The 24,210-nt window shown below is 42.0% G+C and overlaps 1 protein-coding gene across 2 annotated transcripts; it reads right to left on the reverse strand.

The window, feature by feature from the left end:
- Positions 1-349: 349 nt before the first annotated feature.
- On the reverse strand, positions 350-24,090 carry LOC139449797 (CCR4-NOT transcription complex subunit 10-like). Of its 2 annotated transcripts, none has more exons than XM_071231342.1 (15): positions 24,009-24,090; positions 22,686-22,959; positions 18,083-18,233; positions 17,003-17,061; positions 15,247-15,405; positions 14,354-14,437; positions 12,470-12,725; positions 11,594-11,781; positions 10,307-10,422; positions 7,981-8,115; positions 6,849-7,037; positions 4,388-4,518; positions 3,184-3,246; positions 1,995-2,116; positions 350-793 (listed from the first exon to the last, which is right to left on the reverse strand). In XM_071231342.1, exons 2-15 carry the CDS (start codon positions 22,947-22,949, stop codon positions 653-655), a joined length of 2,058 nt encoding a protein of 685 aa, XP_071087443.1. In that variant the 5' UTR covers positions 22,950-22,959; positions 24,009-24,090; the 3' UTR covers positions 350-652. The 2 variants fall into 2 exon arrangements, with proteins under 2 accessions (XP_071087443.1, XP_071087434.1); XM_071231333.1 differs by having other exon boundaries at positions 17,003-17,064.
- Positions 24,091-24,210: the final 120 nt, after the last annotated feature.

Raw genomic sequence — 24,210 nt, forward strand, 5'->3', positions numbered from 1 at the left:
ATACCTTGCATCATCGATGTACCTCATTATCCTCACAATGCTACGATACGTAACCTCAGTCAAGAAGCGAAAGCGTGACGACAGCCAGTCGACCGATGCAGATCAGTCGAGCGGATCTGCCAAACCCTCAAAGTCTGAGTGATCATTTTGTAAGTCGTGGCTAACGACTTTCACTTGGTTGACATACAACGAGGATTTGCAGATTTTATTGTTTTCAGTAGCTAGTCGTATATTGAATCTTGATTGACCGCCATTTTGCTTTCTCGGACAATCGATATCAAATTTTTTTATGGTCAATAATTAAGTACAGATGAAAAAGTATTCAAATAACTACTGAGTATAGTATACTCATATGTTAACAGTCACCTAAACTCTGGACGGTTAAACTTGACCACCAACCATGATCTCGACCTCTGAGCTTGACCTTGACATTGAACTGTGCTACCTCCACTAAATGTTTCCTACACTGAAGTTGGACTTTCTTGAACATGAAAGTGTAGTATGGTTGAATATCCAGACAGATAAACATTTTCAATCATTCATGAACATCTAAATAATTGGGTATTATTTAGAGTGATTAGAAGGTCAAGGGTGAAACTTTTTATGACCTTGACCTAGATTGTGCTGTGACAACTGCGACTATGTTGATGGTCTAGATTCTGTTGGGGGTGACGTGACCGAAGTGGTCCTTGATGACCTGCTGGGCCATCTTCCTCCGACCCTCCATCAGGTCCAGGTATAGCTTGAGGAAGTACATCTGTGCTGGGAGGGGCGTGCCGATGTTCCGCGAACTCTGGAACATGCAGAAAACAGGGTTCATGAACACATGAACGTAATCAGCGATGTTTGTTTGTTTAATGCCGCTAGGAACAATCTTCCAGCTATATGGTGGTGGTCTGTAACTTATCACGTCGGGACCAGACAATCCAGTGAGGGAAAAGATGAGGTGAGGTGAAATGGGGTTTAACGTCGCGTCCAAGATTATTGAACTTATATAGCGACGTGCATGTACGTGTGTGTGTTTGTGTGGCTGCTTGTACTAGACCGGACTGATGCCGATTTATAGTGCTAGCTCACTGAGATACCATGCCGCAGTTGAACATGAATACCCCACTCAGACACAGTATACTGACTCCGAGCCGACCAATCCTTGTTTTAGCCCCTTAATGCTGAGCGCCAGACAGGGTAACAACAAGTACCATCTTTTAACGTCTTTTGGTATGACGCGGCCAGGGATCGAACCCCGGACTTTCCGCTCTCTGGGCGGGCGCTCTCCCACTAGACCACGGAGGCGGTCTGAGGGAAAAGTTGACACGCTGTCCTCGAAGTCACCGAACCCTGACCATCTCATCGAATGTGTTCGTCTTCCAAATTTTTGCAATCAACACCCTTATTAGACAGTCAAGTGTATGCTAATTTTCTTGGTAAATTCCAGAGCAAGTAATGCCATATGGAGAAATACTTCTTAAGCAAAAGGGTTCAGCAAACTAAATACAACTTCTCGAATTCAAAATTAGGTCAACATTGCAGCAGCATGAACTTCCTCTGTGAGATGTGTCATGAGTTGTTCATAGTTGCACCTACATCTGTGAGATATGTCATGAGCTGCTGACAGATGCACCTACCTCTGTGAGATGTGTCGTGAGCTGCAGACATAAGCACCTACCTCTGTGAGATGTGTCATGAGCTGCAGACATAAGCACCTACCTCTGTGATGTGTGTCATGAGCTGCAGACAGATGCACCTACCTCTGTGAGATGTGTCATGAGCTGCAGACATAAGCACCTACCTCTGTGATGTGTGTCATGAGCTGCAGACAGATGCACCTACCTCTGTGAAATGTGTCATGAGCTGCAGACATAAGCATCTACCTCTGTGAGATGTGTCATGAGCTGCTGATAGATGCACCTTCCTCTGTGAGATGTGTCATGAGCTGCAGACATAAGCACCTACCTCTGTGAGATGTGTCATGAGCTGCAGACAGATGCACCTACCTCTGTGAGATGTGTCATGGCCTTGTCATACTCCCCCCTCATCGCATGAGCGGCTGATAAGTTGTACTGCATCACTGCTTTGGCACGAGACAAATCTTTTGGGAACCATGGATACAAAGAACCTATGACACAAGCGAACATTATTATCATTCAAGTTCTCCTCCACAGTTCTACATGCTTATGAGTTGTTTTAAATCTTCACCAACTGTGAGTGATAAAGTGAGTTTAATTAACAGAATTACATTTATATCTCTGCTTGTCAGTTTTATTTGAGAGAAAAGCCCAAACTCAAGCAGGTTGTATACGTTTACCACTTTGAGGAGACCCGTGAAGATCTGGGTCAGAATAAGTCTTCAGCAACCCATGTTAGTCATAAGAGATGAGTATGCTTGTCATAACAGATGACTAACGGAATCGGGTGATCAGGCTCACTGAATAGGTTGATGCATGTCATCGTATCCCAATTGTGTGGATCATGATATCAATCACTGGATTGTCTGGTCCAGACTTGATTATTTACAGACAGCCATGAAAAAGCTGGAATATTGCTGAGTGCTGCATTAAACACCAAACAAACAAACAAAACCATTTTGATGAAACTGATGAACACAGGCTTGGTGCCAAGGATCAGAATCGGTCTGATCAGAACTTGAGTGAGTGAGTATGGTTCTACGCTGCTTTTAGCAATATTCCAGCAATATCACGGCTGGGGACACCAGAAATGGGCTCCACACATTGTACCCATGTCGGGAATCGAACCCGGGTCTTCGGCGTGACGAGCAAACGCTTTAACCACTAGGCTACCCAACCGCCCCTGATCAGAACTTGAACCAGAACCTGACCCAGCTACAGTTATGACGCTGCTGAGATTAGACTGCAGGTCAAGTCATCAAGACAGAGAACCTGATACAATTTAGTTACCTCTTGAAAGCAGTGCATGGAAACTATTCTAACTCGGGTCCACACAGGGTGCATCTTAATTAACAAATATATATGACTACTGACATAACAGTCATATGTTGCTGGGGACCGATCTCACAAAGCCTGGCACAAGTTGTTCCCCGAACCAAGACACAAGTTGTTTCTCAAACCCTGGCACAAGTTGTTTCTCAAACCCTGATACAAGTTGTTCCCCGAACCAAGACACAAGTTGTTTCTCAAACCCTGACACAACTCACTAATGACCTACTTTTTGCTTCTGTGCTGTCTGCTAGTAGGTCTTTCTCTCCTTTGTCATTTTTGTCAGCTCTGTCTGCAACAAAAACAAGGACATCACAGTGGTGGATCAAGCATGTGACATTTGGGTTTGATTGATCCAATTTCAAAATCAAATAAGTCGAGCCACAAGGCTCTGTACCTCACCTGAGTTATGGAAAAATAATGGTGGTCAGGTTTAAAGCAGTGGACCGGTAATTCTTGTGACTGCCAGTCCCTGTGGACCAGTATCTTGTAAATCTTTGTTGTCGATAGTCAAAATAGCATATTTTACAAACAAAGTCAGCTCGTCTGTTGTAATCAGGGTTTCCCCGTTGTCAATTCTTAGGGCAAAGAAATAATATTTCGCTTTGAATGAAAATGATGTTGAAAGAATTAAAACCAAGTAATTTTCATACAGTTTTTATTTGTTCAAATTTGGGAACTTGTGAGGGACTGGTAATTTTTATAGTTGCTAGTCCACAAGGACTGGCAGTTTCAAAAGCCAGCGGGAACATTGGGAAGTCAGACTGGAATTCTGTGCGCAGTTTTAGAGACATCATAGCTGGGATCAATCGTACAATGTTTCTGCTACAAAGGCCGTGCACTTTCAGTGGAGATGTCAAAAAAGCAGAAACAGGGGTGTAGGAAGGTCCAATATTAAAAACATATAGCAGTGATACCCCATACATCGATACCAAATGTCATTGTTTTAAAACAAGCAGAATGGAAGAACAGTAGGTAAAAATGACATTGTCAAGACGGATCAGACTTCTGTGAACACTGTTAGAGTCACCACAGCTGGGACTACTGTTCATGCAAAGTTTCAGTTTCATAGGCCTTGTAGTTTCGGAGGAAATGTTGAAAATGTAAACGGACAGAGGACGGACAGGTGACAATAATGTCATGCCACAACACTAACTCACCTGACTCTCAGTCAGGTTCGGGACAGTTGGGTAGTCTAGTGGTTAAAGCATTCGCTCGTCACGCGGAAGACCCGGGTTCGATTCCTGACATGGGTACAATGTGTGAAGCCCATTTCTGGTGTCCCTGCCTTGATATTGCTGGAATATTGCTAAAAACGGCGTAAAACCATACTCACTCACTCCTTGAGCAAATGACCAACAACATGGCTACCAACCACTCCGACAGCCTTTAGTAACATTTGATGCTCATGTTAAGCTCTACAGGTTTCTTACCCTGATCAGACTTGTGTTCCGGTGGACATGTCCCGATGTCTGTGACCAGGTCAGGGTTCAGATGTTCGATGGAATCAGGTATCTTGTCCAGCTGCACCTGGGCCTCGGCTACATACAGGTGACCAATGTACCTGAAACAAGGCAGGCCATAACTTAAATGACATTCCCGCGCAGCCTTTGAATTCTGTATGTTTAACACTGTTTCTGTCAGTTTTATTCAGGTTCAAAATAAGCATTGAGATCAGGTTCAGAATTATAGCCCTCAAATACTATTGCCAATGAGGACTACCACAACGTGATTTTCACTTTTCCTCAGCACAGTCTCTAGAGGACTAGCATGATTCGTTCATTCGTTTGCTGTTTAACGCCGGACTCAGCAATATTCCAGCTATATGATGGCAGTCTGATAATCCAGTGATTGACATCATGAGCATCGATCCATGCATTTGGGATACGATGACATGCATCAAACCAAGTAAGCGAGTCTGATCACCTGATTCCAGTTAGTCACCTCTTACGAGAAGCATAGTCACCTTTTACGGCAAGCATGGGTTGCTGAAGACCTATTCTAACACAGATCTTCATGTCTCTAACGTACAAGCATGAATTATAAAGGCTGCCATATCTCTGAAAAGAAGGTTTGATAGTGACTGACCCTTTTTTGCCAACAGCATCTACATTATATAAGTATTTGAAGAAACTGTTTTGAAAGTTATAAGATTTTTTCATATGACTCTGAACTAGACATTGTACATTTCAAGACGTGTGTTTTGGACTCATAACAATACAATATGTATACACAGTTATCAATTTCCAGCCATAGAGAAACAGCTTGTAAATAATTAACTCTGGACAGGGCAAGCTTGCGTTTGGCACCACCAAGAAACCCAATCAACCAGGGCACACATAGTCACCTCATTTCATGCTAGTCTCATTACAAGAATGGGATGTTTGGGACTTATTCTGACCAAAGGTCCTCATGGGCTGTCTGAATACAAATTAGTGCGTGATTGGGCTGGGACAGTATTTCAGTTATATCATGGCGGGTCAGATCGATGTGGGAGCAAAGCTTAAGTGATACAAATCATTTATGTTCACACTCTTATGAATCCTACGGATATGGTACATAATCAGGATTCGAAAACATAATCATATGTTTCTGTCACTGATCAAGGGACACAACTCTACAAAATGAATTCGGACCCTTAGTGAGTATGTCGTCCTAAACCAAGGAGAGAAGTAGGCCTTCCTTGATGAGAAAACCACAACGCTAGTCAAGTAAAATCAATAACAGTGTCTTAAAGTGACATGAGTTATCTCCCTTCTAAAATGTTTCATCAATGTGTATCTCCCAAAGTCGGTTAAAGGGAAATAATCTAATTCGAACAACAAAGACCCAATTTTGACCGGACATGGATCATTATGAAACCTCAGTGTGTATGTTTATTTATTTGTTTGTTTGTTTTTTGTTGTCAGCAATATTCCACTTATATGATGGTGGTCTGTAAATCATCAAGTCTGGACCAGACAATCCAGTCACTGACATCATGACCATCGATCCACACAAATGGGATACGATGGCATACATCAACCAAGCGAGCCTGACCATCCGATCCCGTTAGTCGCCTCTTTAGACAAGCACAGTCGCCTCTTACCGCAAGTATGCTCAAGACCTATTTTTACCCGCATCTTCACTGGATAAGCGTGTATGTATTTTATTACAAAGCTTTGAGCAGTATTTCACAAGTTGCTGTATATCATTGAAGTAGGGGAGCACATGGGTGAATGCTAACTACATCTTGCAATAGTCTTCAACATGTTCAAGCGCGAATACAGCGTTCTTGTAAATGAGCATGTATTTTGTGATCCCAATCTGTCAACCAGTTTGCGTTTCACGTATCATATGTTTCCAAGGTAATGTTTAGTGTGCTTAAAAAATACTGTAATACACCTGGGTATAAGCCAACAGTTGAACATGTTGAACATGTTTTACGAAAAAACTGAATGCTGACCTTGACCTTTCACTAATCGTTACCAAAATCTTTTCAAAGCAAGGCTCCATCCTAGAGAATGTAACTAACAAGTTTAATGTTAATGGTATTAAGGTACTTCAAGAAAGTGTAGCCATAGAGTTTTGGGTAATTTATTCATCTTATGACCTTGACCTTGACATTTTCACAACATGTGTCAAAAGAATTCCGCAGGACCATTTGTAAAAGTCCATAGAAGAAGAATATCTGATGTCAATAATCTTTGTGTTGCAGTCATTAGAAAAATCACTGGTGGCAGCAGACAAATTCCAAAAGAAAATAAAAACAATCTGTTTCCAATGTGTTGCTAACAACTAGACAAACTTACTGCCCAAATTAGTACCATATTTCATTTAATGGTGCTGACAAAGTGTAGGGCAAAATATGGTGATGATTACAGTAAATGGTTCTCTGGATGACTGACTCCCTACCTCTGAGCGCCCGAGAGATGTGGCTGTTTGAGGAGGTTTTCTGCGTGATGTAGGGCCATTAGGTGGTCATTGAGACACAGACAGGTGTATGAGGATGCAGCGAGGATGGAGCAACGTAGGTGGGCGATTTCTGTGGCTTTCATCGGGTTGCCGGGAGGGGCTGCCATCAGAACTGGTTCCGGGGTGGGTCTGGAGAACAAATAAAAGAGTGAGTGAGTCGGGTTTAACGCAGTATTGAACAGTAACTTAGTTATATCACAGTGTTTGTTCTTCAAAGCCACACTCAGCAATATTCCACTCATATGACAGCGGTCTATAAATAATCAAGTCTGGACCAGACAAGCCAGTGATTGATATCATGAAGATTGATCCATGCAATTGGGATATGATGACATGCATCAACCAAGTCAGCGAGCCTGACCACCCGATCCCGTTTGTTGCCTCTTTATTTGTTTGGAAACTGATTTGGCTGAGCAGTCAACACTGAATATATTCAGCTCTATCATGTCAGAGTGCAAGTAATGTCTGGAACAGAAACCAACATGTGACCTACACCCTTCACCATCAGGTTACAATGACATGCAATCAGTTATGTCACCAGTCCCTGTCTTCTCCCCTAAATGCCGAGCACCAGGCAGGATAAGAGTGAGTGAGTGAGTATGGTTTTATGCCACTTTTAGCAATATTACAGCAATATCCATGATATCACGGTAGGGGACACCAGAAATGGGCTTCACATATTGTACCCATGTCGGGAATCGAACCCAGGTCTTCAGCGTGACGGGCAAACGCTTTAACCATTAGGCTACCCGACCGCCCTAGACAGGGTAAGAACTAGTAGTACTCATTGCACTTATCCAGACTAATACTGGTTTACAGCGCCAGCCCACTGAGCTACCATACAGCAGTTTAACATGGATACTCCACTCAGACACAGTATACTGACTCTGACCCAACCAGTCCTTGTTTTAGCCCCTTTAATGCCGAGTGCCAGGCAGGGTAACAACAAGTACCATCTTTTAACATCTTTAGGTATGATGCGGATGGTGATCGAACCACCGGTCTTTCTCTCTCCGGGCTGACACTCCATCCCCCATGTTCACTACATTCACTGACTTCTTCGCTCTCTCACCTTCCTTCATGGTCGTCGGAGGATGTAGAGGCCTTGTCTGCCTGCAGGGGGTCTTCTGGCAGTAGTAGCATAGCATTCCGCAGACACAGTGAGGCGAACTCCAGGGTGGCAGATGGCATGGAGGGCGTGGTCGAACTGGCAATGGGAGCATGGATATGAGAATGGAACCTGGAAAACGTTTCAATTTTAGCTTGAAAACTTACTGTATTCGACGTAATAAGCGCCCAGGGCACTCTCAAAATTTGAAATAGGGGGCTTATTATTTTGGTGAAAATAATCAGTTGAAAGATAAATTTTGTGGTTTATGTTGACAGCCTGAAATGTTTATATACGACAGATATATTTTTCCAGAATTTAATTGCGCTTATTACGTCGAATACGATATCTGGTTTTGTGTTAGTTTTTTCTCAATTCCTGGTTTGAAAAATAGATGCCATATACCTTGGTGAATTGATACCATGTCAGTCAACAAGAGGTGTTTGCATATACAATCACTGCCATTTCCCCAAAGCTTCCAGTCCGAAAACATTATTTCCTGGCTTTTGCCTGCATCAAGACAACTTCTTTAGATCCAACAATTACCAAGTCCCAGGATTGTACAAGTGAAAGTGCATCAGTAACTAGGGCTGGGACGAGTCCAAGTTTACTACAAGGGTGCCCCCACACACACCCGGACACACACACCCACCCCACCCCACCCTATTACCCGACCCTACACTGGTAGATATTGGCACTTGTCCTATAGTCCTTGTCAATTTGTCCAATAGTTAAGGTAAAATAAGGACTAGTAGAAATTTGCCAATTTTAAGGGTTTTGCTATATGTTATCATTATAAGGACTTGTGGACCATAACTCTTAGTTTATAACCCTGACTTGACCTAGAAACATAATCGGGGAGAACCCGGATTCGAACCCACAATCATAGGTTTCTGGCATGTCCAAGGGACACAACTCTGCACAGTGAATTGCGGCACCTTAGACGACTGGGTCACCTGTGTCCCCAAACGCAGCTGACATTTGATGTGGTATGATGTGCATGGAAACACGTAAGCATGTAAGTCCCATGGATGCTGACCTTGACCTGTGACTAATCTTGACCCAAACCTTTTTGATGCAGGGCCCTATCCTAATGAATGAATACATCAAAGTTTAATGATAAACGTATAAATACGTTTTAAGAAAATGTAACCACAAACAATTTGGGGAGCTTACTCTCTCATGACCTTGGCCTTGACCTTTGACCTTTTCATGAAATGTGCCCTATAAATGCTCCAGGGCCATTTGGAAGAAGTTCATGGAATTATAATTGTTCCTGTCAAAAATCTTTGTCTAGCAAACACTGGAAAATCACAGAGCTGCGAAATGCTTAATTGGATCAGTATTTACATTTTTTGGTGCCTACTTTCTGCCAAATGGGTGGGTTTGAGTGATCACAGAAGCACTGAATCATCTGAATAACAAGCATGAAATACTCACATCCCCCGCCAATATGACATGTCGGGTGTGTGCAATGCATTAGCTCCTGAGAACTATGTTCACTGGGCCTTTTTGTAAAGAAATATAGTACGTTTTTCAAGATCAGCTCCAGAAACTAGGACTACTTCCATTTTCAGTTTAAATCAACGTCGTTGCCATGGAAACTCGAAAAATAACTTTTAAAAAAAATCCAAAACTATCCAAAGGCACCAGTTCACCACTAGACCTATGAATGTGCAAAATATGGTGAAGAAAAATGGTACGGTTTTCAAGATCTGCTCCGGAAACGAGGACTACTGCCATTTTCAGTCTAAATCAAAGTCGGTGCCATGGAAACTAAAAAAATATTGTTTTTAAACATGCCAAACTATCAAAAGGCACCAGTTCACCACTAGATCTATCTATGTGCCAAGTTTGGTGAAGAAATATGGTACGGTTTTCAAGATCTGCTCCGGAAACGAGGACTACTGCCATTTTCAGTCTAAATCAAAGTCGTTGCCATGGAAACTCAAAAAATAACTTTTTTTAAAATCCCAAACTATCAAAAGGCACCAGTTCACCACTAGATCTATCTATGTGCCAAGTTTGGTGAAGAAATATGGTACGGTTTTCAAGATCTGCTCCGGAAACGAAATGTGACGGCCGGCCGGACGGCTGGACGTACGGCCGACGGACGGAAGGACGGACGGACGGCACCCATTCCTATATCCCCCTTCCACTTCATGGCGGGGGATAATAATCAGTTGGAATCTTTTGTGAAGACTCAAGGCCTCTGAGCAGGTCTCTATAAATCCTCGGGGAAAGAGCAAAATACTACACTATGGATGGCCCATATATAAAAGCGGCTCACCTAGGTTTGAACTTGCTGATGCCACTTCCGAGGATAAGTTTTCTGTGTACTCCACTTCCGACTGAGCCTTGAATCACCTCTAGTCGCTTCTCTAAACAACGATCTTCATCATTGTTCTGAAATTGTATTGTAAAGACATTATCATAAGTTGTAGCAGGATCACGAGGGGTACATTTGTGATCCTGCTACAACAAATTTTATCTTACCGACATGTTGTAATATGACATTGTAAAACAATTCAAATAAATTCCAAATTGATAGAAAATAGCTGCTTGATTGAGGTGAGATTAGCTTGCGCTATGTCACGTGACATCCATTGGCCCAGAAAAGGGTGAAGCTTTTTGCTTGAAGCGGGGTATAAAGGATTTATTCTGTCTCTCAGAAATCCATTTGCAGCCTACAGTGCTCTTGGCTGTGTATATAAGATTTATTCCCCCGTCCAGAAATGTATTACCCTCCAAGGCGGGTTTCACAGTATTTTATCATGATCAGATCTCATTCTTCTGCCATGGAGGTATGATAATACCTTTTATCTGATACAAGTAATTGATTTTTGATACAGTAAACAGAGTTACCAGAACATACAGATGACATCCATATGTTTTACAAGAGTGAGTGAGTGAATGTTTTAATACATCACAGTCAGTAATATTGCCTGTGTCAGGCAAACCAGTGGTCGATAGCATGAGTGAGTGACTTGGTTCTAATGCCGCCTTTGGCAATGTTCTGGTAAAATCACAGCAAGAGGAAACCAGAAATGGGCTTCACATATTGTGTCTGTGCAGGGAATTGAACACTGCAGCGTGATGGGCAAACACTTTAACCACTAGGATAATTTCAACCCCCAGGATTTGCTTCAAACAAAATGGCAACGCCCAGTCAAGACGATCTGATCGATAATCAATGTCTATATTGTGATAAAACGGGTCTTACATCGCAGAGTGCAACAAATCAGCACCCTAAGAACATGAAAAGATTGGCAAAATATCTGTTGACAATGAGTTGGCTGTGCACATGCTTTGCTAATCCTGCAGTCGACCGAAATCTGCATGACAGTTTATGAACCAGATTTCGCTTTCAGTGTGTGATTGTGATTGGACTATACACAGACTCGTTAGTCCAGCTAAAATGTAACGCCATAATACCAGCCTAGTTCAGCAAGGGTGGAAACTGGACTTTTATAGTCAGTTAACTCACTTGCCTCGGGAAGATGAGCAAATTGCTGCGCCTGAGACGAATGGACCACCCATGTCCCCCTCTGCAATCTGAACCACGGCTTGGACTCACCTCTCTGTTGGCTTGTATGCAACACTCCGCGAGTCGCAGCCACAGTCGGGGGTTCACCTGGTACACCTGTACCGCCTCTATGAGGCAGTCGAAGGCAGCCTGGGGCTGGCCGCAGTGGAGCAGTTGTATTCCCATGTTGTATAGCAGCTCATAGTGCCGACTCATGCCACGCGTCTGTAGGGGGCGATCTGGAAACAAGGGGAGGTAATTAGTATCACCTTTTCGGACAAAAACCTGTTGTGTTAAAGTCTCAGTATTTCATCAATATAGGCTTAACGTTAACGAGTTAACGAGTTTTTTTTGTTTGTTTAATGCTGCACCTGGAAATATTCCAGCTATATGACGGCGGTATGTAGTTGGCTGGTTGGTTTGTTGTTTAACGCCGCACTCAGCAATATTCCAGCTATATGACGGCGGTCTGTAAATAATCGAGTCTGGACCAGAAAATCCAGTGATTAATATCATGAACATCGATCCCCCCAATTGGGATCGATGACATGTATCAACCAAGTCAGCGAGCCTGACCACCCGATCCTGTTAGTCGCCTTTTACGACAAGCATAGTCGCCTTATACGGCAAGTATGGGTTGCTGAAGACCTATTCTACCCCGGAATCTTCACGGGTTGACGGCGGTATGTAAATAATCGAGTATGGACTAGACAACCGATAGTGAACAACAAATTATGCTGACAGGTACAAAGACGCGCTGGTCTCTCATGACCAGCATGGTTGCTAGAAACAGGTATTATTTGCTTACTACTTTCGGCCCAAACTAGCCAAACTGTATCCCAAACATGTAATGAAACAACACAGAAGTACAAACAGAAAATTCTCCACCAAAACTCCCTGCACTCAACACAACGTACTGCCACCTACTTTGGCCTCCGGATGCAGCATCTTTCAAAGCATTCTCGTTCTCCTGCACAGCTCTGCGGAAGTAGAAGGCCCCGAGGTGGTGTTTGCGGAGGTGGAAGTGTATACACCCCAGGTTGTTGAAGTACATCATGGGGAGGCTCTCCCCCGTGTTGGTGAACACCTGGGCCTGGGGGTCAGAGCCCAGCATCCGGATAGCCTTCCGTAGGTTCCCCCGTAGGTACTCAAAGTTACTCTTCAGGTAGATCACAGATGTGTTCTGGAAGCAATCATGGCAGGTGAGTCGGTGACAGTGAGTGGGTAAGTGGGTGAGTGGGTGAGCTTGGGTGAGGTTGGGTGGATGGGTTAGTGTGTGGATGGGTTAGTGTGTGGATGGGTTAGTGTGTGGATGGGTGAGTGAGTGAATGGTTCATTGGGTGGGTAAGTGTGTGAGTGAGTGAGTGAGTGAGTGAGTGAGTGAGTGAGGGACAGGTACTCATTTTCATTTTCTGGGTGCAGTTTAACAATTGCACGTCTGACTTGATCCCTCTGAAAACTGTCTAATTTATCAAACTTGCGTGGTTTTGACATGTTCCCTACCTCCTTGGCCTGACTATTTGTATCCCGTCGACTAACAACATTTTTAAGTTTCTGAGGGGACATACCAAGCGCTTTTGATGCTCGTTTCAAGAATTTATTAATTGCATAAAAAGGCTTTCCTCTTTCTGCTCCACTTCTAAAGAAATCATACACATTCAACATCAACTGTTTAACATCTGCTGAGTAGCGCATCTTGTCATTGAATGAACACGGTCACTGTGTAGCACGTGCAGACCGTGCTTGCGCTGTGCCTTTCACGGTTTGTCCCCCTACGTGTCATGTGCACATTTCTGATAGTTTCTTAAAGAACTTCATCCGTCATGGGTCTTAAAATAAACAAAATTCAGATTTTGTTAGGTACAGGGTATTCATGGTCAAGTACCGTATTGATGTTTCATACACTTTTCTGGATTTCAAGTTATTTTGCAATTCATCGTTCTTATTTGGCGTCAAACGGACTGTACGGTGTGTTGCATTACCCACTGGACTACCATGTCCTGACATCAGACTTGACATGATGTGGTTGGTTTGTTGTTTAACGCCACACTCAGCAATATTCCAGCTATATGACAGTGTTCTGTAAATAATGGAGTCTGGACCAGACAATCCAGTGATTAATATCATGAGCATCAATCCATGCAATCGGGATCGATGACATGCATCAACTAAGTCAGCAAGCCTGACCACCCAATCCTGTCGCCTTTTACGATATGAGACATAATATGAGACATGATATGAGACATGATATGAGACTTGACATGACACATGACATATGACCTTACATGAGACTTGACATGAGACAGGACATGAGACTTGACATGCGACATGATATGTGACTTAACATGACACATGACATTACATGAGACTTGACATGATACATGACATGATACATGACATGACACTTGACATGACATATGACCTTACATGAGACTTGACATGAGACAGGACATGAAACATGATATGTGACATAACATGACACATGACATATGACCTTACATGAGACTTGACATGATACATGACATGACACTTGACATGAGACAGGACATGAGACTTGACATGACACATGACATATGACCTTACATGAGACTTGACATGACACTTGACATGAGACTTGAAATGAGACAGGACATGAGACTTGACATGAGACATGATATGTGACTTAACATGACACATGACATATGACCTTACATGAGACTTGACATGATACATGACATGACACTTGACACTTGACATGACATGAGATTTGACTTGAGACTTGACATGAGACATGACATGACATTTGACTTGAGACTTGACATATCGCCTCACCATTGCCTGAGTGTTGAGTAAAGACTTGAGTTCCCGCTTGCACATCTTCATTGACTTGAGCATGATCAGGCAGCGAATCTTGTACTGTGAACATAGCAGTCAAGACCTGATTTTTACTGAAAGTCCCATGAAAGTTTTTGACATTTTTTTCACTTCTTTACATTCATTGAAGAATAAGCCTCCAATTGTATAAAAGTGCAAAGTGGAGCAATCTTATACAAGATTTGTATAAACAATAGACATGCAGTTTCTGCAAATTACAAAATCAACGGGCATTCTGAACTGGACACCTAAATAGCTGCTACTGATTTATGTAAAGTTTTTGTTTGTTTGTTTAATGCCACACTCAGCAATATTCCAGCTAAATGACAGCAGTCTGCAAATAATCGAGTCTCGATCACAATCCAGTGATCGAGATCATGAGCATCGATCCATACAATTAGGATTCGAGGACAAGCATCAACCAAGTCAGTGAGCCTGATTACCCGATCCCGTTAGTCGCCATTTACAATGAGCATAGTCGCTTATAAAAAGAAAAAATCAAGTTGAGGTCAACTAGAAAATAGTTCCTAACTGACAATGATCGAAGCATGAATGAATGTTTTTGTGCATTAAACGTAAGTTTTCAGAAGCCCTTGGCCAATCAGAATTTCATAAATTTGTGTGCCAAATTCATTTTTAAAATATTTTAAAATGCTAAGACAACAAAATGCCATTGCAGCAGCCATAAAATGTCCAAGTCTTGTGTTTATTTGTTTGTCTTACGACCAGCACAGGTTGCTGGAGACCAATTGTTACTCGGAAACCTCACAGGTACATTCAGTGCCTTATCTACTGGGATTCCAGGAAGTTAATATTGATTTAGCCTGCATTGGTAGAATCTAGAAACTCACAACACTGATCCGAGGTCTCCACGCCTCCACGGAGTTCTCGGAGCTTTCCTTATTGTCCTTCCCCTTCTCTGGCTTCTCCGGTGTGCCCTGTCCGGCGCCGTGTTTACCATTAAAATACGTCTTCTCCATGTAGCTCAACATGCCCATAGACTTCTCTGGCTGGGACACAGAAGCAGGCATTTATATAGAATTCCAAACTAACTGCCCTTGATGGGCAAATTGGAAAAAAATCTTTGTATAAAATTAGGATATTTCTTGGACAGTTCTTATTCGGACGGCATCAACCAGATGATTTACCATTCTTTTGAAACTGAACTTTTGTAAAACTTGGTTTCATATATCTCCCCAGGAATGTAAATAGCACTTTCACCATTAAAAACTATTTTACATGGCCAGTGAAAAGTAACAAAATTAGGTCAAAATTAGGTCAAGTTCAGCCAGGTAAAAGTTTGTGTTGTAGAATATGTAATACTGTTCTTGGGGTGTTATATTAAACCAAGTATTACAAAATGTTTACCTGGATGAACTTGACCTAATTTTGCTACTTTTCACTGGCCATGTAAAAAAGTTGTTAACGGTGAAAGTACTATTTACAAGTTGCATGAAGCCAGCCGAAAAACCTGATTTTTAATATTGTTCAATGTTTAAGTGATGACTTACTGATGGAAATGAACTTGCTGGTTCAACCTCAGTGCCAACAGAACCACCCTGAAGTATGGCTGGGTATTGCCCATTTTGAGGTGAATATGAGTGACTTGGCATTGTACTGCTCATTCTTGTGACCAGTGTTTTTCAAGGTTTCACACTTTTAGACACCAGAGTTTGATTTGTTTGTTTAATTCCGCACTCAGCAATATTCCAGTTACATGACGGTGGAGTGTAAATAATAAAGTCTAGACCAGACAATCCAGTGAAAGACATCATGAGTATCAATCTATGCAACTGGGATACCAGGACATACATCAACCAAGTCAGCGAGTCTGACCACCCAATCCTGTTAGTCGCTTCTTACGACAAGCAAAGTCGACTTTTATGAGTGAGTGAGTTTGATTTTATGCCGCTTTTAGCAATATTCCAGCAATATCACGGCAGGGGACACCAGATATCGGCTTTACACAATGTACCCATGTCAGGAATCGAACCTGGGTTTTCGGCATGACAAGGGAACGCTTTAACCACAAGGCTACCCGACCGCCCCGCCTTTTATGACAAGCATGGGTTGCTGGAGACCTATTCTAACCCCAATCTTCACAGGTTCACCAGAGTGTGACTCTTGTGGCCCTACCACAGCAGTTAGTGTATGTTTTACTTAATTGTACACGTTCTGAAACAGATTCAGATATCGAACACTTGCAGTTCTAATGTGTTTTCAGCAGCAATTGTCATGTGCATCGACTTTTGATTGCTCAATATATTAATGTGTTTTCTGTGTCAAAAGGCTTTCAAAAAGCATTATTCATTGTCATGATAGTTTATTTGTTTGTAGTCTAACGCTGCAACATTCCAGCTTTATGATGGCAGTCTGTAAATAATTGAGTCTGTACCAGACAATTCAGTGATTGATATTATGAACAATGATTCACATAGTAGACATGGTAGAGGTACGATGACACGCAATTAGCCAAGTCAGCGGGTCTGACCACATGATCCATTTGATCGCCTTACGACCAGCATTGGTTGCTGTGGACCTAATCTAACCCCGAATTCACGGGGCCATTGTCATGGTAGAAACAAAGCATCACTGGTCCTCACTCACCTGATATGTACACAGATACAGCTCCACTAACAGCAAAATAACCTTTCTGGCTAGGAGTTCTTCTGTGGAGAAATACGAACTATTAGCCTGTGTAAGGTCACCAGAGCTCACCTTACATATGGTTTTAAAATTTGGTGCTACGGAACCATAAAGCTATTTTTTCTTTGACTTCGAGTGAGATTACATGGACCTTTTTCATATTTGTTGTCTATTCTATATATGATATATATTGAAAAACAGGTTTTGAAATACCTTGTATAAAAGTGCCAACAGCATGGTTAAAATCACAACAAAAATGTTAAAATAAGTTCCTAGTGTCTGAATGGTACACTTAGAAAACAAATGTTTTAAAAAGCTTATTGTGACGATTTACATACATGTACACAGTTTAACGCCCCACTCAGCAATATTCCAGCTATATGACAGCATATGAGCATCAATCCATGGAATTAGGATAGATGACATGTAATCAATGACTCACCGAGCCCGAGCATATAATCGATCTTAACCATCTCTTACAAGCATAAGTTTGTTTGAACCAATTCTATACATTACTGTTTTCTACACAATAAGTGTCCAGGGCGCTCTCAAAATTAGAAAGTTGAGTTGAAAGATTGTTAATTTTGTGGTTTATGCTGACAGCCTGAATGTTTATATACGACAGATATATTTATCCAGAATTTATTTGCCCATATTTAAGGGTGCATATAACACATGAGCGCATATTATACACGAATAAATTTAAGTCTTGTGTACATTGATCAATCGAAGGGGTGCTAATTCAGTAATTGGGATTTTCAGTTGCCAATATATTAGCACATATCACCAAATATCACCATGGGTGCTTATTAGAGCTGGGCGCTTATTATGTCGAATACCGTAATCGATCTTAACCATCTCTAACAAGCATAAGTTTCTTTGAACCAATTCTATACATTAAATCAAATTGGGGAGGATGACATGCAATTAATGACTCACCAAGCCCATGCATATAATCGATCTTAACCAACTCTTACAAGCATAAGTTTCTTTGAACCAATTCTAATACATTGAATTAAACAGAGCTGTAATGGATCTTACCCAAAGGTTCGATACACTGAAATAACTTATCCAGGAGACTGAGCGATGCACGGTACTGTCGGAGATGGTACAGCACCACAGCCTGGTTGTAGTAGACGAAGGCATGGTCCATATCTTCCAGGCTGTCAAACGCATCAGGGTTGATGGAGAACTGGGACAAAAAAATAACAATAGGAATAAAAATTGCTTCAGAGATAGTGAATGAATGCTCCAAACTCCAAACACAGCATTACTACATCAAAATAATGTCAGTATGTAAATAATCATCTTTGCCAGACAAACCAGTGGTTGATATTATGAGCAATATCCCAACGCATTAGTGTTCCAGTGTTTGAAGTTGTTGTTGTTAGTTGTATAAAGTCGCACTCAGCAATATTCCTGCTATACGACGGCAAGTCTGTAAATAATCAAGTCTGGACCAGACAATCCTCTGAATGACATCATGAGCATCAATCCACTCAATTGGGATATGATGTGCATCAATCAACTCAGCGAGTCTGACCATCCGATCCTGTTAGTCGCCTCTTATGAAAAGCATAGTTGCTGAAGGCCTATTCTACTCTGAATCTTCACAGGTCTCCAGTATTTGAAAGTAAGCATTAAGCCAAGGGGTCATTGTCATAACCCTAATGTCAGGATAAGACCTCAAGAACCTTCTCTTTTTTAGAACACTGGGGTGCAATTACACGCAATCTCATAGGTCAATGAGCCTGAATCCCCATTCTAGTCTGTTCTTCTACACAAAACTCAACACAAGGTTAAGCGTATCTTATAGCATGAGAGACAAGATAAGTATTATTGATATACAATTTATTGTAAAATTTACAAATTTTTAAACTTTTCCTACCTAAAAAATAAAAAAACTTGAGAAGGAAAAATATACCATAACAGGTGATATGATCCTTATACGTTAGTCGGACATAGCATGAATTTAGGTAGATCATGAATTATATGTTTATATGCATGACATCATTACTAGAACAACCACATAGCTGTAAAGAATAATCTATACAGCGTACAACTTCTGAATGGGATACCGCCAGAATAACTGCTTTGAACTCAAGGTTGTTGATATGGGGTCGCTTGTCTTCGACAGTCCAATGCATTCTGACCTGTAGATCGTTAAAGTGCGCTTCCCGATCCATGGTCAATGCATTGACAACAGCCGCAAAAAGCCCTGTGCAAACATTTGATGTTACAAGACACCACTGAATGGATGCAGGTGGATCGGCAAGGAGATCGGGACCTGTCTGTCGTCGCTGTATGGCACAAGGAAGCACTGAAGATGATGTTGACCCCTCATTGTGAGGACTTGGGCCGATGTCAGGAGGCCAATGAGCTGTTGCCACTGATTTTAAAGGAGAGGCTGTCCGAGTGCCAATGGCATGAGACGCTTATCTTCTCAACCAGTCTGGAGGAACTAACATCTTGCGGAGGCAGGTGTCGAAGAGGCCCCAATGAACTGGAGTCATCTTGGACTGGCCTATGTTAACGAGCCACCTGATTTGGAGAAGCCTTTGCATAAACTTGAGATGGTTCACAAGGACATCTTGGTCTGCACTGGCCTGCATTGACTCGAACACGATCCCTTAGATGTGGAAAGAGCCACAGGGCCGAAGTAATTCAAACCGAAAACAAACAGAAGACAATTGCGGATGGATGTTCTAGACGGTTAGAACGTGCAGGTATGTGTTCTGCAGGTCAAGGCTGACCATGAAATCATGGGCAACGAATGATCGTACGGAGGAGTGAGATAGATGTCATATAGAAGAGTGGCGTTGAATGTCTTCATGTTGAAAATGAGGCGGAGATTCAGGAAGTCTTTCTTCGGGACCAGAAAAATCGTTGAGTAAAACCTTGAAGTCTCTGGGACTGGATCTAGACACTCTATTGTGTCTTTTGCAAGCAACGTATCCTTGAGCAGCAGAAGCTGGCTGACCAGATATAGATTGCGATACAGTGTTGACGTCGTTGGAGGAGTTGCAAGCAGGGGCAGTCCGTAACCAGTCTGTAGAAGAAGGAAGACAAAGGGATCATCCAGGATGGCCCAATTTCCTGCAAAGAGACCAAGTCTTCCATGCACGACTGGAGGCAGAAGTTCCCAGTTGTCCAGAGGCTGAGGCAAGTCACTTGAAGATGAATCACCTGTCCTGGCAGACTCTTCGATGTCCTTGGAGCCGGAGAATGAGACGGTACATCCGGAAGAGGACTTTGATCCATGATTTCCCTGACAGCTTTGCCCGTGGCCATGAAAAGAAATGGACTTCCCAAAGACGACTTCACAAGAGTCACGTTGGGCAGGCACAAACTGTGGATGGCTTTGTTCTCCACGCTGCTGTTCTTCCAAGTGCTGCCTCTGCAGGTGGAGAAAATCAACCTGGAGATAAGTACCATGCCCCGATGCCTTACAGCCGTAACCAATCCTGTGTGGTGGGAGAGGAGATCCAAGATTGACTTAACTTTTTCTTGAATGAGTACAACCGATGCACGAATGAAAGCCTTCTCATCAGAATACATATGCGATATTGACATGGTAATTGAGAGCATAGTTGATATCAAGGGAAGCATCTGTCTCACAATGGCATTGAGATGTGCCAGATAGCGGTCCTACACTGTGTAGAAGTCGTCGCTCACTTGGAACCATCAACACAGGCAGTCTTGGACAGTCCATAGGTGCTGGATTCTTCCACTGAAAAACGAGGGATCTATAGGCGATCACATAAACGTCTGAAGGACTCAAAAGCCTGGTCAAGATTAGTGGCAACATTCGTCAAGACGGACCCGGGAGGGAGTGTGATGTTCAAAGAATCAGCAGAAAAAACGTCAAAACAAGTCAGGCATTCATCAGCCTAAGTATAGCGTTTGAGCTTTAACTTATTTGCAATCCAATGATTTGGTTTGGTTGGTAGTTTAACGCCGCACTCAGCAATATTCCAGCTATATGGCGGCGGTCTGTAAATAATCGAGTCTGGACCAGACAATCCAGTGATTAATATCATGAGGATCGATCCACGCAATTGGGATCGATGACATGCATCAACCATGTCAGCTAGCCTGATCACCAGATCTGGTTAATCGCCTTTTACGACAAGCATAGTCACCTTCTACGGCAAACATGGGTTGCTGAAGACCTATTCTACCCCGGAATCTTCTCGCAATCCAATGAAGAACAAGAGCAGGATCTGCATTCTTATAACTGCCTGAAGACAAGTTGGGTTCACATAACTACCAGCTGGCGCAGGATCAACCACCAGAGGAACAGGTACTGTAGAGCAAGGAGGACAGACTGGAAGGTCAATCTCCATATCGTCGATCTTGAGAGAGTCCCTGTCCCACTGCTTCCATAAGTGATGCTCCCAAAAGCGACCAGGCAACCCAGAGTGACTATCCTGGGACATTCAATCCCAAGGAGAGCGAATCTTAGATAAACGATCCTTAGAATGACAACCGTGACCGTGACTTTTCCTGGAACAGCAACTTTTGCAGGAAACATGAGACCAATCCTTGCTATGTCGATCTTCGGCAGAGGGTGAACGCATTCTACTGGTGGATGGCTTAGTCGTCACTGTTGATTATGAAGTAGTACATTGCGACCTCAACTTGAACAGAGCAGGAAGGAGTGGGAGACAAAAGTTGACAAGTCGTCGTGGGTGGTCAAGGATTCCTCAAAGGTCGATCAACATCTTAGTTGAGGCAGGTCTGGCCGAAGTGACTGTGGAAAGTACCATCTGAATGTCCAAGTCAGCTGGTGGTTCCGATGCAGACGTAGACTCTGACGCTACAGGGATGGACTTTTCTTGAATCGGGACAATAGGGACATTGTCAGTTAGATGACGGTTTAGGCTTGTCAGAGTCTCGTGACTTGGAGCACCGGTCAATCTTCCTCCTGTTAAGGGACTCTTCTGTGAGGTGTTCACATTCTGAGCAGCATTTGTCCAAACTACATCGGCGATGGCAATCACAGCAATGTTTGAAAAATAACTACGACATTTCCGACAAGCTGGGCAAACAGAACTGTCCTTGTCCATTATCCCTCAGATTATGTAGCTAATTTAGATGATGTTGAAGGGAGTCTGACAGAAAAAAACAACTAATTTGATTCTCTCAATCTCAGTGCATGTCTCCACTAAAGTCTATGTGTCGATGAGAAACAGAATGATGCGGCTGAGGCAATCATGTGATTGTGTAGGTTGCTATGCACAAGATTATTGTGTGTGACCCATTTGTTTAGTTGGTAACTATGGTGATGCTGGGATGTTTCCAGTGAACAGTTTATCAGAAGCGGGAAACTTCATTCAAGCACGTTTCCACAAAGGATCAAAAGAAGGAATAAATGCATAGTGTGAGATAAGATAAGTTAAGAAAAATGTATATATTTTTAAATGAACATGATTAAGTATAGTATATATTTTTTTAAATTTACATGAAGTAAAATAATTCCACCATCCTTCAAGATAATTTCATTTTCATGGTATTATTGTTTTAAATTACCATGTTTACAGAACGATATGTCTGAAGTAAACTTAAGATGCAGTAAACATGGAAAAGTAGCATATCTCAAATATAGCAAATAACAATATATTCTGTTGGTGCCATTACATACACAATTCATTTTCTTTCTAAACTCCTCCACATTTTTTAAGCCGCTGTGATAGAACTCAGCCACTGCTTTGTTTTGGGACACTTTGACATCGGATGATCGCTCCTTTAGTAGTTTATTAAGTGTTGAGACACATGGTCCAAACTGTTGGTTTTCAAACTCTCTCAGGGCTTGACACCCCAGCTCTCTCTGCTGTTCTGTCACTGTCGGAAGAGATGGTAAACTCTCAACTACTTCTGGGATGTCTTCAGACTTTGAGTCAGCCATTGTCTTTTATCTGAAAGGAAATTAATTGGACTGTTTAATGCTTCAGAAAAAATGGTTACAGCTAAATGGCACCGCATCAAATCGGGACAAAATCTGAAAAAACTTGGCTTGGCTAAAACAACACTGTTCTACTCACAAATTCAGTATTGTTTCTACATATTATGTTTATATAGATAAGTCGTAAAAAAAAATAAAACATGATGTAAATATGTCCCATTCTAGTTTACCGGATACCTTTGGTTAGAATTTGAAAGCTTTTCATGTAACCATACTGTCAGGTTGATGGAGGAAATCAGCTCTTTGACTGAGGTTTACCACTTAATTGAAACCCATCACAAACCGAAAATGGAATTGGAACCCATGATCACAGGTTTATGGCAAGCGTAAGGAAACTGCCACTTTTTCTTTTAATTTTGACAGGTGTGCTATAAACTATTATACCAAATGCAATGCATGGCCTCTTCCATGTACAAGATGACCTCATGAAGAAGGACCATAAGAAAATGCAACTGAAGTACCTACGCCACTTTCAATGCTCTCAAGGTCACTTTAAAGAAAGATAAATATGTCTGAAATTACTGTTGATTTTTTTTTACGACTTTCTTCATTGTTAGGCAGCCTTGCAACTTGATGATTGTTTTCACTGCCTAATTATTTGATTGATGACTGTCATTAGCTTGCAATTTGTTTAGACATATCTTATGATATGGAAGGTGTGAAAACAAAAAAGCAATACATCAGAAAATGAAAGTTTTTTTAAGACTGATTATGGTAACAGAAATAACCTTCAATGTTTACCAGTGTTTAAAGCACTCGGGAGTGCTTGGCAGGTTCACAGCTCTATGAATGACTTGTTTAAGGAACGTATGTAAATATACGAACTGGAAAGCGTCTTGAAACAGTGGGGCAGTTGATATGTAAAAAAAAATATTTTAACGTAACATCTCACTGTCTTGTTTGATCAAGCGTAACACACGTTCCATTACAGCCCGCAACACCAAACAATACCTAAGCAAAAGTAAACTCGTATCATTCTTCAAAATATGCATGTTTGTGTACCTAAATAACATTAAAGTTGAATCTCACACGTTCTTCTATAACATGATCATGGAGGCTGCCATGTTATACATAGTGCGCCCCCTTGTTGCGCTAAGGGAGCTTACTCTGAACTCAACGTTCAAAGAAATACAAAATGTGAACTCAAGTCATCTTCTGTGAATTATTGTGTCCATTTATGATAAGTTTGTTTTTGATTTCTAAT

The sequence above is a fragment of the Haliotis cracherodii genome, unplaced genomic scaffold (assembly GCF_022045235.1).
Source record: "Haliotis cracherodii isolate W230 unplaced genomic scaffold, xgHalCrac1.p SCAF_10, whole genome shotgun sequence".
Classification (NCBI taxonomy): Eukaryota; Metazoa; Mollusca; class Gastropoda; order Lepetellida; family Haliotidae; genus Haliotis; species Haliotis cracherodii.

Bases quoted from the DNA above. Each gene is read 5' to 3' on its own strand.
- LOC139449797 (XM_071231333.1), bottom strand. From the start codon at position 22,949: ATGGCTGACTCAAAGTCTGAAGACATCCCAGAAGTAGTTGAGAGTTTA. The intron at 17,065-18,082 runs GTAAGATCCATT...ATTTCTCCACAG, and splicing joins TCAGTGTATCGAACCTTTGG to AAGAACTCCTAGCCAGAAAG. The intron at 14,438-15,246 runs GTGAGTTTCTAG...CTATGTTCACAG, and splicing joins GGAGACCTCGGATCAGTGTT to TACAAGATTCGCTGCCTGAT.